Source organism: Stegostoma tigrinum, chromosome 1 (genome assembly GCF_030684315.1).
Source record: "Stegostoma tigrinum isolate sSteTig4 chromosome 1, sSteTig4.hap1, whole genome shotgun sequence".
Classification (NCBI taxonomy): domain Eukaryota; kingdom Metazoa; phylum Chordata; class Chondrichthyes; order Orectolobiformes; family Stegostomatidae; genus Stegostoma; species Stegostoma tigrinum.
Genome location: NC_081354.1, coordinates 118,434,585 through 118,453,162, shown reverse-complemented (window position 1 = coordinate 118,453,162; position 18,578 = coordinate 118,434,585). Strand labels below are relative to the sequence as shown.

The 18,578-nt window shown below is 43.4% G+C and overlaps 1 protein-coding gene across 2 annotated transcripts in view; it reads left to right on the top strand.

Annotated features, from left to right (window-relative positions):
* The window catches only part of cwc27 (CWC27 spliceosome associated cyclophilin), a 236,692-nt gene extending 218,442 nt beyond the window's left edge, over positions 1-18,250 (top strand). The window contains exon 15 of one of the 2 annotated variants that reach the window (XR_009446088.1): positions 17,893-18,004. Coding sequence is in view for 1 of the 2 variants with exons in the window: in XM_048542191.2 (XP_048398148.1) it covers positions 17,893-18,055 (163 nt within the window). In the remaining variant the exon portion in view is untranslated. Of the gene's footprint in view, positions 1-17,892 lie in introns of both variants that reach the window. The other variant, XM_048542191.2, reaches the window with a different exon arrangement.
* Positions 18,251-18,578: the final 328 nt, after the last annotated feature.

The following is an 18,578-nucleotide window of genomic DNA, read 5'->3' as shown; positions in this document are numbered from 1 at the left end:
GGCTTTCATGGCAAGAGGATTTCAATATTGGAGTAGGGATGGCTTGTTGCAGTTATTTTGGACCTTAGTGAGGCCACGGTTTGAATATTGCATGCAATTTTCATCTCCTAGTCTGAGGAAGGACAGTCTTACTAATGAGGCAGTCCAACAAAGATTCACCAGGCTGATTCCCAGGACTGACAAATGAAGAAAAACTGGATTGACTGGGCTTGTAGTCACTGGAATTTAGAAGAATGGTGGGGGAAGAAATCTCAGAAATATACAAAATTCTGATGTGACTGGACAGGCTACATGCAGGAAAAATGTCCCCAATTGTGAGGAAGTCCAGAACTAGGGGTCACTGTCTAAGAATAAGGGCAAGCCATTCAGGGCTGAGAAGAGGAAGAACTTTTTCATTCAGCATTGTGAACCTGTGGAATGTTGTCTCCCAGGAAGCTGCTGGGGCCAGTTCATTAGATATGTTCCAAAGGGAACTGGAAAAGTCCCTTACAGCTAAGAGGATCAAGGGGAATGGAGAGAAAGAGAGAGTGGGATACTGAAATTGCATAATCAACCATGATTATGTGGAATGATGATACAGGCTCGAAGGGCCAAATGGCCTATTCCTGTTGTATATTTCTGTTACAGTATACAATAATCCCAATTTCAACATGTAATGACACAAGTGAGATAGCAACAAACTTTGTTGAAGCTGACCAATAGCTTGGAGCTTTGTATACAGCAGCCATGAGATTCGGGGCAGAATTTCCACTCCTTAGTTAGGTGTGAAATAATCTCCACAAAGGCTGGTATCCTGTCAAAAGTCCCCTTTATTTACACGTGATCAGTCCTTGACTTTAGGACTGCCTCTTCAGAATGGCGGCATCTATCAGCCAGGACTCCCTGATTTGGGCTGTTAATCCAGACTAAATCCATGCATAACCTTAGTCAGATGGACTGTAAATTGGCTCACAGCAAAACCCCAAAACAAAGCCAAAACCCAACCAAACGGTTAAAATTTTCTTCACTATCCTGGGCAGCAAGACACTGTAGTTGCTGCCAATGTGTGGAATTGAGTGTGCTAAAGAGTTTTACTAGACCGAAATTGAATACAGTAATTCACAAGGTATTCACTAGGTTATGTTAATCAGGGAACTCATTCTATGAGGTCCAGCTAGCTGACCTTGTTACACTTACTATATCCCTCCCTCTTTTAGTCCAAGGACATAGGCCAGTTCTTTTTTTTGGAAAACCTCCTGGGTGTTTTAACACTGGGGCAGGTTCCTCTGATTTGGTGTCCAGTAGGGCAGCATGTAATGCACAGGAGTTCGCCTCTGGCGCCAGGGGAGCCTCTGTAGAATTTCATTCTTCTTGCCTTGGCAAAAATGTCAAGGAGGCTATGCCCATCGTGTCCATCTCTGATTCCAAAGACTTGTCAATGCTGGATGGAGAGGGGGAACCCATGAGTTTTGGCAGCTTTTCTGAGCTGTTCTGAGGGGCAGGGCATGTTTTGTCCCCATACCATTTGCAAACTCATGACTTTCGTATAGTCCACATGCTTACTGAGAACATCCAAACTCTACATATCATTGGTCCTGACCTTGTGTTGACCATGCCTCTTGCTCATGCGGAACTGTTCCTGTGATTGTTAGGCAAATGTCAGGCCCTGTATCAAATTGTCTCTCTCTCGCTTTGTGGAGTCTTGTATCAGGCATTGGCATTCCTGATGCCGTTTCACCCCTACCCCCAGCCCAACAAGATCAGACTTACTGAGTGCAGAGTCTTCTACTCTTTAGAAATCCGTGAATATTCTGTGGGGGCTCGGAATTTCCTCCCACAGTCCAAAAATATGCAAATTAGATGGATTGGCCATGCTAAATTGCCTGTAGTGTCTAGGAATGTGGACTGGAGGTAGATTATCCTTGGGAAATGTAGGGATCGGATAGGGAATTGGGTCCACGTGAGATGTTCTTTGGAGGGCTAGTGTGGACCCAATCGACGGAATGATTCTATGATTAGCAACTCTCAGTGCTAACCATGTAGTTGAATGTGTAGTGTTGCTATAATTAAGTAGCATGACAGCTTGCTATCTAGTGAGACTGTGGGGGATTTCTTCAAGCCATCCTTCAAAGTTTGGACGATGCACTGTACCAATTGGATGACGGGTGGTATGGAGCTACCCTTACATGTCGCTTCCCATTCGACTTCAGGAAATACCCAGATTCTGTGCTGGTAAATGATGGCCCACTGTCTGTGACCAATGCTGTGAATTAAACATTGGCGCAGTTTTTCTATCGTCATCCCCATGTTTGACAAATGGACCCTATGCACACCCAACCACCTGGAAAAGGCGTCTACAGTGATTATGAACATTAAACCCTTCAAAGGCCCTACGTAGTCGGCGGGCAACCAAGACCACTGTTTAACCAGCCATTCCTATAGATCTGGGGTAGCTGCTGGCAATAATTTTTCTCTCTGTTGGCACACTGGGCACTGTTCTATCAACGCGGCTATATCTGCATCCAAGCCTGACCACCAGACATTACTTCTCACCAACATCTAAATTTTGGAGACCACCATGGTGGCCCTGCTGGAATTTAGCTAGTATTGCCAGAGACCTTTGCTTGGGACAATAACAATATGCCATCCTCTACTGATGTCTCCCAAGTCAAAGAAGATTTCACTTCCAGTTGTGACAGCCCCTTGGTTCCCTCATCACCACTGATTGTTTCCATTTTGAAAGGATTGGATCTTTCTGCATCAATATGAAAAGGTGGTCTTGGCTCCTGTGATAGTCCCTAGACCTTCTTGAAAGACTTCTGGATATTTGATTAGGACTTCACGCAGGCAGCCATTTTCTAATCAAAAAACATTGAACCAGTCTAGGTGACTGTTCTGCAGCCAACTTTGCTCATCAAGCTTGGGCCCAAGTCTTTTACTAAAATCACTAGTGACGAACCAGCTGCTTTTCCTAAGAGACCAACACCGAAGTTGCACCCTTAATCTATCAGGGTTCATCGCTATAGGTTCTCAGCCTGGCTGAGGCCTTAAGGGCTGGAGTCCACAGCAAATTTTGTTAAAAACTGGTTCTACAATCACTGATATGGCCACCCTGGTATCAACCTCCATGAGAACCATTTAACCGGACATTTATTTTGATTGTAATTTGGATGTTGCTAAGTAATTTAACTGTTCCAAACTGGATGTAGGTGCTCTTGAGGGTATGATCTCTCCTGGATACCTGCCTGTGAATTATCGTATTCAATTTCGGTCTAGTAAAACTGTTTAGCACACTCAATTCCACACACTGGCAGCAACTACAGTGTCTTGCTGCCCAGGATCCTGAAGAAAATTTTAACCGTTTGGTTGAGGCTTGGCTTTGTTTTGGGGTTTTGCTGTGAGCCAACTTAGAGTCCATCTAATTAAGATTATGTTCTAATTGAGGCTGTGCAATTGCCTTCCCTCGGATGGTGTTCGCCAAGCTCATTTGGATGGTGAGGCTTTCATCAGAATACCCTGTAACTCATATGTGCCACTTGTCATATTTGTCAATGGTAAAACCAGTTGTAGCACTTGTTTGAAGTCCAGTTGGGCTGCAACTAGGAAGCATTCTTGCCTAGTTACATCATTAATCCCACTTATCGAATGATCTCTAAGCATCTCATTAAGGATTAAACCAAAGTCATAGGCTTCTACCAGTTGTCAACACTTAGTCAAAAAGCCCAATACGGATTTCCCGATTTTCAAATTGCTGAGTAAAACCAATAATGTCTCAGAATTAGAGGAGGCTTGGGATCATAATATTCCTTAACTATATCCATCAATTCTTAGATGGTTTTAGTATCTGGTGCCTTAGGAAAAGTTAAGCCCTAATAAAAAGCTGCGGCTCCACAGGCTGTCAGAAGAATTACTTCTGCCACAGTGTTGTTTGCCTGGAAAAAAATAACATTCTTTCTACATACTGGGCCAAGTCCTCGATGGCAGAGTGGAAAGAGTCAAGCTTCCCAAACAAAGGCACGATTTCAAAAATGCCTACCCCCAACTCAAAGATAACTATTGAGAGCAAGTTTCTTGAGGAACTTGCTTTACTCTCATCAGTAATGAAATAACTGATTTCCAAGTCCCCCTTTATTTCCACATCTAGTCCTTGATTTTAGTACTGCCTCTTCAGAGTAGCTATCAGAGTGTTAGTCTTACTAACACACCCCTTTTAATCTGTCAACCAAGGCTGCCTGATCAGTCCAGATTAACACCCCGAATTGGGAAACTCCATTTCATACTGTCCAGCTGTCTCACCTTGTTACTAACCCTAGAATGTGTGCACTTGGGAAATTTCCTGACTCTGCAAACCTGACTTCAGAGAAATGTGCACACATTGGGCACACAATGCGATGTGGAAACATTACGAAGACAGCCACAAGTGCTGCTGGTTGCTGAGGCAGGCTGGGTTTCAAGCCCACTGTCTCTGGAACTTCATTTCAGTTAGTATAAAATCAGTAAAGTCCTATAGCTGTCACCCTCCCACGTACTCCCCATATCTCATTGATGCAAAAGCATGCCTCCCCATGCCATCTACCCAACCCACATTAGTCTTCATACCCTCCATGTCAACCTGTGCCATTCTGTACACCTCATGACCTGTTATATTCCCAATAGCAATAGCAACCTATGACATCTTTCTCTTGCCACCCTTGCCCATATTCACGCACTCATCTTCAGGGCTCCTTATGGCTCCTATGACACCTTAGTGTCAAGCCATGCCCTCATCGTACCATTCTTTGTTGTTAGACCCTATGTGCCAACTCACCCATACCTTAGGAGCCATGCCAAGTTGAAATAAAATAAATTTAAACTTGCCTATTACAGACTTGACCCTATGAAAAACACTCTAATTGTTGAAAACCCATTTACTATATTTAATTCTTGGAACAACTTTATTCACTATGAAAACAAACATCTGTATTTACCGCCCCATACCAAAGGCAGCAATTTTTTTTTCTACTCATTTATGGGAGGTGGGCATCGCTGGCTGGCCAACATTTCTTGCCCACCCCTAGTTGTCCTTGAGAAGGTAGCGGTTAGCTGCCATATTGAACTACTGCAGTCCTCCTTTTGTGGGTTGACCACAATGCAGTTAGGGAGGGATTTCAGGATTTTGACCTAGTGACACTGAAGGAAAAGCAATATATTTCCAAGTCAGTGTGGTGAGTGATTTGGAAGGGAATTTGGAGGTGGTGATGTTCCCATATGTCTGCTGATGTTGTCCTTCTAGATGGACGTAGCTGTGGGTTTGGAAGGTGCTGTCAAAGGATCTTTGTTGAATTTCTGCAGTGCATCTTGTAGGTAGTACCCACTGCTGCTACTGAGTATCAGTGGTGGAGGGAGTGAATGCTTGTGGATGTAGTACCAATCAAGTGGGCTCCTTTGTCCTAAATGGTGTCAAGTTTCTTGAGTGCCTTTGGGGCAGCACTCGTCCAGGCAATGGGAAGTAGTCCATCACACTCTTGACTTGCACCTTGTAGATGGCGGACAGGCTTTGAGGAGTCAGGAGGTGAGTTACTTGCCGCAGTGTTCCTAGCCTCTGGCCTACTCTTGTAGCAACTGTGTTAATGTGGTGAGCCCATCTGAGCTTCTAGTCAATGGTAATCCCCAGGATGTTGATATTGGGGTTTCAATGATGGTAACACCATTAAATGTCAAGGGACCATGGTTAGATTGTCTCTTATTGGTAATGGTCATAGCCTGGCATTTGTATGGTGCAAATGTCACTTGCCATTTGTCAGCCCAAGTCTGGATATTGTCCAGAGCTTGTTGCATGTGAGCATGGACTGCTTCAGTATCTGAGGAGTCATGAATGGTGTTGAACATTATGCAATCATTGGCGCACATGCCCACTTCTGACCTTATGATGGAGGGGAAGGTCTTTGATGAAGCAGCTGAAGGTGGTTGGGTCTAGGACATTACCCTGAGGAATTTCTGCAGTGATGTCCTGCAGTTGACATGATTGACCTCCCACAACCATGGCCATCTTCCTATGTGTCAGGTATGATTCCAACTACCGGAGTGTTTGCCCCCTACGACCCATTGATTCCAGTTTTGCTAAGGCCTCTTGATGCCACACTCAGTTGAATGCAGCCTTGATATCAAGGGCTGTCACTCTCGCCTCACCTCTGGAATTCAGCACTTTTGTCCATTTTGAACCAAGGCTTAATGATGTCAGAAGCTGAGTGGCCCTGACGGAACCCAAACTGGGCATCACTGAGCAGGTTATTTCTGAGCAGGTGCCACTTGATAGCACTGTTGATGACACCTTCCAGCGAGAGGAGACTGATGGGGCGGTAATTGGCCAGGTTGGATTTGTCCTGCTTTTTGTGTACAGGGCATATTTGGGCAATTTTCCACATTGTCAGGTAGATGTACTGTAAATGTACTGGAACAGTTGGCTAGGGGAGCGGAAAGTTCTGGAGCACAAGTCTTCAGTACTATTGCCAGGATGTTGTCAGGGCCGGTAGCCTTTGCAGTATCCAATGTCTCCAATCATTTCTTGATGTCACGTGGAGTGAATTGAATTGGCTGAAGACTGGTATCTGTAATGCTGGGAACTATTGGAGGAGGCTGAGATGGATCATCCACTCAGCACTTCTGCCTGAAGATCGCTGCGAATGCGTTAGCCTTATCTTTTGCAATGATGTGCTGGGTTCTTCCATCATTGAGGATGGGGATATTTGTCCAGCCTTCTCCTCCAGTGAATTGTTTACTTGTTTAATTAGTTGTTTAATTGTCCACCACGACTGGCCGTGGCAGGACAGATGAGCTTAGATCTGATCTGTTGGTTGTGGGATCTCTTAGCTCTATCACTTTCTGCTTTTGCTGTTTAGTGTGCAAGTAGTCCTGTTTGGCTTCACCAGGTTGATACTGCATCTTCTGGTATGCCTGGTGCTGCTGCTGACATGCCCTCCTGCACTCTTCATTTGAGCCAGGGTTGATCCCCTGACTTGATGGTAATGATTGAGTGGGGGATGTGCCAGGCCAGGAGGTTACACATTGTGCTGGAGTACCATTCTGCTGTTGATGGCCCACAGTGCTTCATGCATGTCCAGTCTTGAATTACTAGATCTGTGCGAAGTCTGTCCCATTTAGTACGGTGATAGTGTCACACAACATGATGAAAGTTATTCTCAATGTGAAGGCGGCCCTTCATCTCCACAAAGATTGTGTGGTGGTCACTCTTACCGATACTGTCGTGAACAAATGCAAATGCAGCTGGCAGTTTAGTAAGATGAGGTCGAGTATGTTTCCCCTTTTGGTTCCCTCACCACCTACCACAGACCCAGTCTAGTAGCTATGCCCTTTAGGACCTGACCAGCTACACTTTGACAGCTGCAAATGATAATAAAATGTTTTGGGTAGGTAATGGCCCAGTGATATTGTCGCTAGAGTATTAATCGAGAAACCCAGTTTCTGGGGACCCAGGTTTGAATCTCGCCACAGCAGGTCATTGAAATCCCCCACCCAGAGTACATTTTTTGCCTTCAGTGCTTCCTCAACATGCAGCCTCAGCAGTACATTCCTGCTGTTGTATTCTAGTCCTCTAAAAATGAATGCTAATATTGCATTTTCCCTTTCTAACTGCGAACTGAACCTGCATGTTAATCTTAAGAAAATCCTGAACTAGACCTAGTTACATTGCAACTATGACCCCTTGTAACCCACCTAATGCTAGATTTTCAAAGCAGTGAAGCAGCACCAATAAAGTAATTTTAGCAGTCAGGTTTATATATGTTAACAGCTCCACACATCATATCTTTTATGTCTAATCTTAATCCTATCCAAAGAATTCCACCATGTTTAGCACTTTTCCTTCCATTCATAAATCTGCATTTAAAAATGCTAGTAAGGTAGGGAAGTTGTCCTCAGTAGAAGTTCAACCTTTGCCTAGATGGCTGTTCAGACTCCAGAGAAAAAGACCACTGAAGAAAAGTGTATCAGAGATAATGGGAACTGCAGATGCTGGAGAATTCCAAGATAATAAAATGTGAGGCTGGGTGAACACAGCAGGCCAAGCAGCATCTCAGGAGCACAAAAGCTGACGTTTCAGGCCTAGACCCTTCATCAGAGAGGGGGATGGGGAGAGGGAACTGGAATAAATAGGGAGAGAGGGGGAGGCGGACCGAAGATGGAGAGTAAAGAAGATAGGTGGAGAGAGTGTAGGTGGGGAGGTAGGGAGGGGATAGGTCAGTCCAGGGAAGACGGACAGGTCAAGGAGGTGGGATGAGGTTATTAGGTAGCTGGGGGTGCGGCTTGGGGTGGGAGGGAGGGATGGGTGAGAGGAAGAACCGGTTAGGGAGGCAGAGACAGGTTGGACTGGTTTTGGGATGCAGTGGGTGGGGGGGAAGAGCTGGGCTGGTTGTGTGGTGCAGTGGGGGTAGGGGACGAACTGGGCTGGTTTAGGGATGCAGTAGGGGAAGGGGAGATTTTGAAACTGGTGAAGTCCACATTGATACCATTAGGCTGCAGGGTTCCCAGGCGGAATATGAGTTGCTGTTCCTGCAACCTTCGGGTGGCATCATTGTGGCAGTGCAGGAGGCCCATGATGGACATGTCATCGAGAGAATGGGAGGGGGAGTGGAAATGGTTTGCGACTGGGAGGTGCAGTTGTTTGTTGCGATCTGAGCGGAGGTGTTCTGCAAAGCGGTCCCCAAGCCTCCGCTTGGTTTCCCCAATGTAGAGGAAGCCGCACCGGGTACAGTGGATGCAGTATACCACATTGGCAGATGTGCAGGTGAACCTCTGCTTAATGTGGAATGTCATCTTGGGGCCTGGGATGGGGGTGAGGGAGGAGGTGTGGGGACAAGTGTAGCATTTCCTGCGGTTGCAGGGGAAGGTGCCGGGTGTGGTGGGGTTGGAGGGCAGTGTGGAGCGAACAAGGGAGTCACGGAGAGAGTGGTCTCTCCGGAAAGCAGACAGGGGAGGGGATGGAAAAATGTCTTGGGTGGTGGGGTCGGATTGTAAATGGCGGAAGTGTCGGAGGATAATGCGTTGTATCCGGTGGTTGGTAGGGTGGTGTGTGAGAACGAGGGGGATCCTCTTGGGGCGGTTGTGGCGGGGGCGGGGTGTGAGGGATGTGTCGCGGGAAATGCGGGAGACGCGGTCAAGGGCGTTCTCGATCACTGTAGGGGGAAAATTGCGGTCCTTAAAGAACTTGGACATCTGGGATGTGCGGGAGTGGAATGTCTTATCGTGGGAGCAGATGCGGCGGAGGCGGAGGAATTGGGAATAGGGGATGGAATTTTTGCAGGAGGGTGGGTGGGAGGAGGTGTATTCTAGGTAGCTGTGGGAGTCGGTGGGCTTGAAATGGACATCAGTTACAAGCTGGTTGCCTGAGATGGAGACTGAGAGGTGTAAAGTTTTTTTTTCACCACTCAGTGTTTAATATGTTCTTACAAAGTATATGAGGCTCATTTGCCTCTAAATCAGTAACACTCAGCACAATATCTAGCATAAATCCCAAAAATATGACAGTTATCGCTTCATGTTTTATGATAGAAATTGTAACTTTTACTAGGTTAGATATATGAAATGATCTGGGAATATTTAGTTTGAATTGTGCGCTTTTTGACACAAAATAAAACAGATCACCCATGACTTGACAGAATTTTACTTTGTATCACCATTCGTATTAGTGGTATGAAGCCATTTTTGATTTTATCTTGAAAGCACAAATTTAGTCTAAATCTCTACATCTCTCTAGGGAATGGTTATATTAACATGGAAGGAGATAACAAGAACTGGACATGCTGAAGTCAGAGATAATACAGCGTGGAGCTGGAGGAACACAGCAGGCCGGGCAGCATCTGAAGAAGGATCCTGACCCAAAACTTCAACTTTCCTACTCTTCCGATGCTGCCTGACCTGCCGAGTTCCTCCAGCTCCACATTGTGTTGACAGCTCACAGTACCCTCTCTTTATCCTACTCAAGTCAGGCTTACGATGTGTAACTGCTTACCCCATGATATCCAAGAGTTCTGTTGCTTCAACAGGATGCATCCTGGCCAAAAATTGTGGAGACCCTTGGCTACTCAGGTGTCAAGATCCTCTATTTGATCTTCCCAATTGATTACAAAGGAATGCAAAGCACTACTTTTGTCACCAGCTTGGCCGCAGCAGTTACCAGAAAGATGACACATTTGGCCATCAGTCCGCCTTTGGCTTGCACTCCAGAATTTTTATTAATTTTTTTCCTCCCTTAACCTTCAGCTCTCTCATGGTATTTGCAGGCAGTCAGACAATTCAGTCATCGCTAGGCGTTTGGTTCAAGAATGACAGGGCATGTTCACATGCTGATGGGCCTCAACAATTTACGTATAGGAGACCAAACCTCCTCTCAGTCCATCTGTAAATTTAACCTGGGCCTCCACAGGACCCAGTTTCCATGTATCATCTGAAGGAGGCAAGCTGAAGACTTACCAATGGAGAGGTTTGACTTCCTTCAAGATAAGGAACAGTACTCAACTGAATCTAAATAGGGCATAATCCATGACAGTACTTGTACACGTGGAAAATCAGGGATAACCCAAAGTACAATCGTGGCCTTGAATCTTACAACATGAAACAAACTACACCAACTTGTTCCCCAAAGTCTCCTGCCAGCATAGAATTTAAGAGCAGTAGTAGAATTTAAGAGTAGTAGTAGATTCCTTGAGTCTGCTCCACCATCAATAAGTTATGACTCATTTGGTTGTGATCTCAGATCCACTTTTCTGATTACACCCTTCCTTAAGACCTATCTAACTCAGTCTGGAGTATATTTAAAGACACAATCTTAACTATCTTCTGGGGAAGAAAATTCTACACTAACACTACTCAGAGAAAAAAAATCAACTTTCAAAAAATGACCAAAATATCAAACAGGAGAAAATCTAACAGTCATCCTTTGATGTTTAATGATGTTACCATCACTGAGTCTTGCATGATCAATATTCCTTGGAGGTAGCATTGACCAGAAACTGAACTGATCTAGCCTTAAAAGAATACAAGAACAGGCTACAGATTCAGAATTGTGCACTTCCTCTCTCCCCAAAGTCTGTCTAAAATCTACAAACACAAGTCAGGAGTGTGATGGAATACTGTTCAGTCGCCTGATTGAGTGCAGCTCAAGCAACTCTCATGAACATTAAAAAGAAGCAGCAATTAGGGCTTTGAGCCCCTTTGCATCACAATTTTCAATGATGTGGAGGTGCCAACGTTGGACTGGGGTGAACAAAATCAGAAATCACACAACACCAGGTTATAGTCCAACAGGTTTATTTGAAAGCAAAAGTTTTCAGAGCGCTGCTCCTTAGACAGGTGAAGTGACGACATCTAGGTGCTTTGGCGTCAAACATACTGTTTAATCTCCAACTCCCTAGAAATAAAGGTCAAAATTCCATTTACCTTCTTAACTACTTTCTGCACCTTCATGTTAATTTTTTTTGTTTCATAATCGAGCACCCAGAATTTTCTGCACTGCTCCTTTTTTGACTCTTTTTTCCATTTCATGACTGTCTGCCTTTTGATTTGGCTTAAAACCACACAGACCAAAGTAGCCCAAGTAGCCTGATTTATTGGTCTCCCATCTACCACCTTCAACTTTCATTTCTTTCACCATCATTGCACAGTTACAGATGCATGTCCAATCCCCACAATGTACTACAGTAGCTCACCAAGGCATCTTTGAAACACCTTTGAAATGTGCAACTTCAACCAGTTAGAATAACAAGAGCAGTAGATGCATTGAAACAGCACCAACTGCAAGTTCTTATCCAAGCCACCATCCTGACTTGGAATTATATCACTCTCTCTTTGCTGTTGTTGGGTTGAAATCTTGGATTTACTTTCCAAACAGCACTGTGGGTGCCCTGTAGTCAAGAACTGCTGTGGTAGAAAAAGACAACTGACCACCTTGTTCTCCAGGGAAGTTAGGGATAGGCTAAGGTTCTTCTGGTGCAGTTGCAGTGTCCTGACCTCTGAACTAAAAAGTCTGGGTTCAAGTTGCTAACAATGCTAACTAACAATGATCCCATCCCATGATCAAATAAGACAATTGCCTTTCATCCCTAGACTCGAGTGGACCAATGGTCCGAGGAATGGCAGAGGGAGTTTAATTTAGATAAATCTGAGGTGCTGCATTTTGGAAAGGTAAATCAAGGCAGGACTTATACACTTAACAATAGGGTCCCAGAGAGTGTTGCTGAACAAAGAGACCTTGGAGTGATCGTTCATAGTTCTTTGAACGTGGAGTTAAGGGTAGATAACATAGTGAAGAAGGCTTTTGATATGTTTGTCTTCATTAGGTAGTGCATAGAATATAAGACTTGGGAGGTCATGTTGCAGCTGTACAGGACATCAGTTAGGCCACTATTGGAATATTGCGTGCAATTCTTGACCCCCTGCTACATGGAAGGATGTTGTGAAACTGGAAAGGGTCAGAAAAGATTTACGAGGATGTTGCCAGGTTTGGAAGGTTTGAACTGTAGGGAGAGACTGAATAGACTGGGGCTATTTTCCCTGGAGCATCGGAGGCTGAGGGGTCACCTTATGGAGGTTTATAAAAACATGAGGAGCATGGATAGTGTAAATGGACCTGGTCTTTTCCCCAGGGTGGAGGAATCCAAAGCTAGAGGGCATAGGTTTAAAGCCAGAGGGGATGGATTTAAAAGAGACCTAAGGGACAACTTTTTCACACGGAGGGGGGAGCGCAAGTATGGAATGAGCTGCCAGAGGAAGTGGAGAATGCTGGTACAATTACTACATTTAAAAGATATCTGGACGGGTATATGAATAGGGATATGGGCCAAATGCTGGAAAATGGGACTAGATTTACATAGGATATCTGGTTAGCATGGACAAGTTAGACCAAAAGATCTGTTTCTGTGCTGGATATGTCTATTACTCTGAAAGCAATTATGCCTTATTTTCAAATAAGGAGACCAAAATTATACATGGCATTCTAGATTTGGCCTCGCCAGCACCCTTAACAGCTTCATTAAAACATTTCAAATCTGTTCAGTTCCCCTCGCAATATTTCATTTGCCTTCATTGAAACAAGTGATATTATAAATTATGCCTTATGCAGATTCAGTTGAGTACTGTCCCTGACTCAAACCTCTCCATCACCCAGTGTTCAGCTGTACGTTCTCACTGTGTAGGGCGCATCTTATTTCTTCACTCTGTAACTCCAGAACCCATCATTTAGGCAAATTAGGTACTCATTATAAGGTTTTCATACAACAGTAATAGCCATACAATGCAGATTCCTGCAAAAACTTTTCAGTGCATTTCTTTCATTTTTTTGCCTATTATTGTCAAATAAGTTTTAAAATTTAGTAGCTAATAACATATAAGCATCTCATGTGAAACTTTTTCAGATTGCTTCTGATAATTTTACATATGTATGGAATAGATCAAATGTAATAGATAAAGCTACTTTTGCAAAGAATTTGGCTAAATTTGTAAAATATGATCCATTGTTTTTTTAAAAATTGTGTGCCTTTTGCTTTTGGTCACATTAAATGAACATTTATAGCATCCTGTATATTGCTGTTGTGTATTTTCCCAACTCCAAATTTTTAGCAGTTTTATGACTTTTAGATTCATGCTATGCTTATTTTAAAGTGCAAGTTTGCATTTACTCCCCTCTTGCAAGCTTTAAAATATTTTATTCAAAACAAAACGCTATGTAATTTTTAATTTTGAAGATAGCACATATGCATTTGTATGAGCTGAGGGTGTGAGAGAGAAAACTTGTTAATTTCTTTCCCTGATAATTCCACAGGGTATGGCAAACCTATCTATGAGGATAGTTTTCACCAAAAGTTTCAGCTGGCCTTGACTGACATTTAAACCTCTAAACAGGTCTGAGGAATGACTATCTATTCCTACAACTATTGCTAAGAAATTAGTGGCGTGGATCTTTGCAGTCCGTTGCAGTGCTGGCTGCTGACTTCTGAGAAAGCTTTCCATTAATCACTTTGGGATAGAGAGGCCATTTGACCATGCAACTGTCTGTACAACGTTATAATCAGTTGTGAGAAAGAGTCACCGGACCTGAAACGTTAACTCTGATTTTTTTCTTCACAGATGCTGCCAGACCTGCTGAGCTTTTCCAGCAACTTATGTTTTTGTTTCTAACTATAATCAGTCCCATTCCCCTGCAATATCCCATGGTCCTGCAAATTTAGATTCCTGAAATGCCCAATCAGTTTTATTTTGCAATCATTAATTTCTCTTTCATGGAGTCACTGGTTCCAGCAGTTACCAGTTCTGAATAGCGGTCTTGTGAGTGGGACACAACCCGAAGATGCCAGGATTCCATATGACCATCCACCTATTATCATGAATTCTTGCTGCCTGTGGGATTACCACGTTCTGAAACATATAATCTAAGAAACTCCCATCACCCCCGTTGCAGCACAGTATCTCCAGCTGCCCCTTGAACATGGAAACCTTGAGCGTGAGCTCTTAACAGCCAGAGACACTTTCCAAATGTGTGGTTCCCCAAGAGGCAAGAAATATTCTGATGTTCTGGACAGTTCTGATGAAAGGACGCTGGAGTCAGCATTAACTCTGTTTTTCTCTGTGTAGATTTGCCAAATCTCCTAAGTTTCTCGATCAATTTTTGTTTTTGTTAAAAGATTTCCAGCATGCATAGTTTTTTTAATATATGCAGAGAGTCTGGATCAGGGCTATGCACTAGAAGAATGAGGTGGGATCTCCTAGAAACCTTTAAAATTCTAACAGGACTAGATAGAGCAGGATGTTCCTGACCACAAGGGATTCCAGAACTAGCAATCACAGTCTAAAAATATGGCGTAAACCATTTAGGACTGATAGGAAGAGAAACTTATGCCCAGAGAGAGGTGAGCCTGTAGAATTCTCTGCCACAGAAAGGGGTTGATGCCAAAACATTAGATTTTTTCAAGAGGAGTTAGATATAGTTCTTAGGGCTAAAGGGATCAAAGAGCATGGGAAGAAAGCAAGTTGAGTTAGACAATCAGCCCTGATCACATTGCATGGAGAGCAGGCTCAAAGTGCCAAATGGCCTACACCTACTCCTATTTTCTGTTGTGTTTGGGGGGATGTCAAGATTATTATTAACTAAAACTTGCAAATTATTATCCCAGAATTAGATAATACCAGCATGAAATATCAAGAATCTATTGCTAGTTGCACTGATGCAGCTGTTTCTGGTATTGCACCTGTAAAAAATAGTCTGTTCATTGCATTCATGCTAAATATCACTTGTCCTCTGGCAGCTCATTACATACACTCACTATCCTCTGCATGTAAAAGTTGGCCCTTAGGTCCTTTGAAAACTTTCCCATCTCGACTTAAACCCGTGCCTTCAAGTTTTGGATTCCTGCCAGCCTGAGGAAAAGACCTTGGCTATTTCCCCCTGTCCATGCCCCTCATGATTTTGTAAACCTCCATAAGGTCGCCCCTCAGCCTCCGACACTCCAAGAAAAATAGCGCCAGCCTATTCAACCTCTCTCTATAGCTCAAACCCTGCAACCCTGGCAACGTTGTTGTAAATCTTTTCTGAACCTTTTTAAGTTTCACCACAGCCTCCCCATAGCAGGAAGACCAAAATTGCATGCACTTTTCCAATAGTGACCTAACCAGTGTCAGAAAGCTTTGAAGGAATAAGTGTTTGGTCCACTGTTGGTGCTTGCCTCTCTGAGAAAAATGAGTTGAGCCTTATTTGCAGGGACTTCATTGGAACACATTTTTAGTTTACTTAGAATCATTGAGTTAAACAGCACAGAAACAGACCCTTTGGTCCAGCTCGTCGCTGCCGACTAGGTTTCATAGAACATAGAACATAGAACATAGAACAGTACAGCACAGAACAGGCCCTTCAGCCCACAATGTTGTGCCGACCATTGATCCTCATGGATGCACCCTCAAATTTCTGTGACCATATGCATGTCCAGCAGTCTCTTAAATGACCCCAATGACCTTGCTTCCACAACTGCTGCTGGCAACGCATTCCATGCTCTCACAACTCTCTGCGTAAAGAACCTGCCTCTGACATCCCCTCTATACTTTCCACCAACCAGCTTAAAACTATGACCCCTCGTGCTAGCCATTTCTGCCCTGGGAAATAGTCTCTGGCTATCGACTCTATCTATGCCTCTCATTATCTTGTATACCTCAATTAGGTCCCCTCTCCTCCTCCTTTTCTCCAATGAAAAGAGACCGAGCTCAGTCAACCTCTCTTCATAAGATAAGCCCTCCAGTCCAGGCAGCATCCTGGTAAACCTCCTCTGAACCCTCTCCAAAGCATCCACATCTTTCCTATAATAGGGCGCCCAGAACTGGACGCAGTATTCCAAGTGCGGTCTAACCAAAGTTTTATAGAGCTGCAACAAGATCTCACGACTCTTAAACTCAATCCCCCTGTTAATGAAAGCCAAAACACCATATGCTTTCTTAACAACCCTGTCCACTTGGGTGGCCATTTTAAGGGATCTATGTATCTGCACACCAAGATCCCTCTGTTCCTCCACGCTGCCAAGAATCCTATCCTTAATCCTGTACTCAGCTTTCAAATTCGACCTTCCAAAATGCATCACCTCGCATTTATCCAGGTTGAACTCCATCTGCCACCTCTCAGCCCATCTCTGCATCCTGTCAATGTCCCGCTGCAGCCTACAACAGCCCTCTACACTGTCAACGACACCTCCGACCTTTGTGTCGTCTGCAAACTTGCTGACCCATCCTTCAATTCCCTCGTCCAAGTCATTAATAAAAATTACAAACAGTAGAGGCCCAAGGACAGAGCCCTGTGGAACCCCACTCACCACTGACTTCCAGGCAGAATATTTTCCTTCTACTACCACTCGCTGTCTTCTGTTGGCCAGCCAATTCTGTATCCAAGCAGCTAAGTTCCCCTGTATCCCATTCCTCCTGACCTTCTGAATGAATGTTTCCTAAACTGATTTAGTCCCATTTGCCAGTATTTGGCCCATATCCTTGTAAACTATTCTTATTCATGTACCCATCCAGCTGCCTTTTTAAATGTTGTAATTGTTCCTGCCTCCACACCTTCTCAGGCAGCTTGTTCCATGCACGCACCACCTGCTGCATAAAAAAAGTTGCCCCTCAGGTCCCTTTAAAATCTTTTCAGTCTCACCTTAAACCAATGCCCGCTAGTTTTGGACTCCCCCCACTCTGGGAAAAAGACCCAGACTATTCACCCTATTCGTGCCCCGCTTGATTTAATAAACCTCTATAAGGTCACCCCTCAGTCTCAGTGAAAAAGGTCCCAGCCCATTCAGCCTGTTCCTATCGCTCAAACTCTCCAATCCTAGCAACATCCTTGTAAATCTTTCTGAACTCTTTCAAGTTACAGCCACTATTTTCAAATGTGCTGACTGGGTCCTCAGTTCTGTCTTTGGACCACAACTAGGGATCATATTTTTAAGTTAGATCTTTAACTGACTTAGAAGTCAGCATAACTGAGGAAGAGTCATTAGACATGAATCATTAACTCTGCTTTCTCTCAGATACTGCCAAACCTGCTACGTTTCTCCAGCGATTTCTGTTTTTGTTTCATAAATTTAGAAGTGGACAGCAACCATTTGTTGCTTTCTAATTCATGGATTACAAACGTGTAAACTTTCTTCAGTATATACATAAAAGATGAATGAATCCGAAGTTATGTTTAATAATTCTTGAGTCTGTTACATGTCAGTGTTAAAGCCTCGATTTTTGTTTACATTGAATGTTTAATGTTGTATATTAAAATAATCATAAACGATTAAAGTTCCTTTGTATTTCAATGTACTGCTGTATTAACTGTATCAATTCATGGGCTAATATAAGACAATGTATGTGCATACATCATGTTTGTCTAATTTTCTTCAAATCTAGGATGTCCCACATTCTTCAGTTTGAGGAACAAACAAGAAAAGTGAAAGATGCAAACATGCAAGATGAAGACACTTTTGAAATACATGATCCTCGGAATCCAGTGAACAAAAGAAGGAGGGAGGAAAGTAAAAAGATCATGAAAGAGAAGAAAGAAAGAAGATAAAACCACTCTTCCCCCCTTGAATAGATGTTGCACGTAACTGATGTGTTCTGTCCTAGCATTCTGGCATTAGAGGATATCTGCTAATACTTAGGCAGCTTGATGCAGTCTGTAATGGCATAAACTTGCAAGACAACTCTTACAAAAAGAATACATTTTCTAATGATTTTCCTTACAATAAATAGAAAATAAATTTTATTATAGCAGTTTCAGTTTTCTTATGGAGTTTCTATTGTACTGCACGTTGTTGGATTGATTTTAAAAAATTAAAAAGGGGATTTGTTCAGAACTTTTCAATGTTTTCAAAACATTGTTTAAAAATAAACTCCATCCACTGTATCCCAAAAGAAAAGTTAATTATCCAATCCCTTTATAGTTTCAAGTACCAGAAACTAAGAAAGCAAAAGTTAATGTTCCGGGTCCAATGATCCTTCTTCAGGACAGTGACTAGACTCAAAACATTAACTCTGTTTGCACTCCACAGATGCTGCCAGAGTGACAGAGGCTGAGGGGTGAACTTACATAG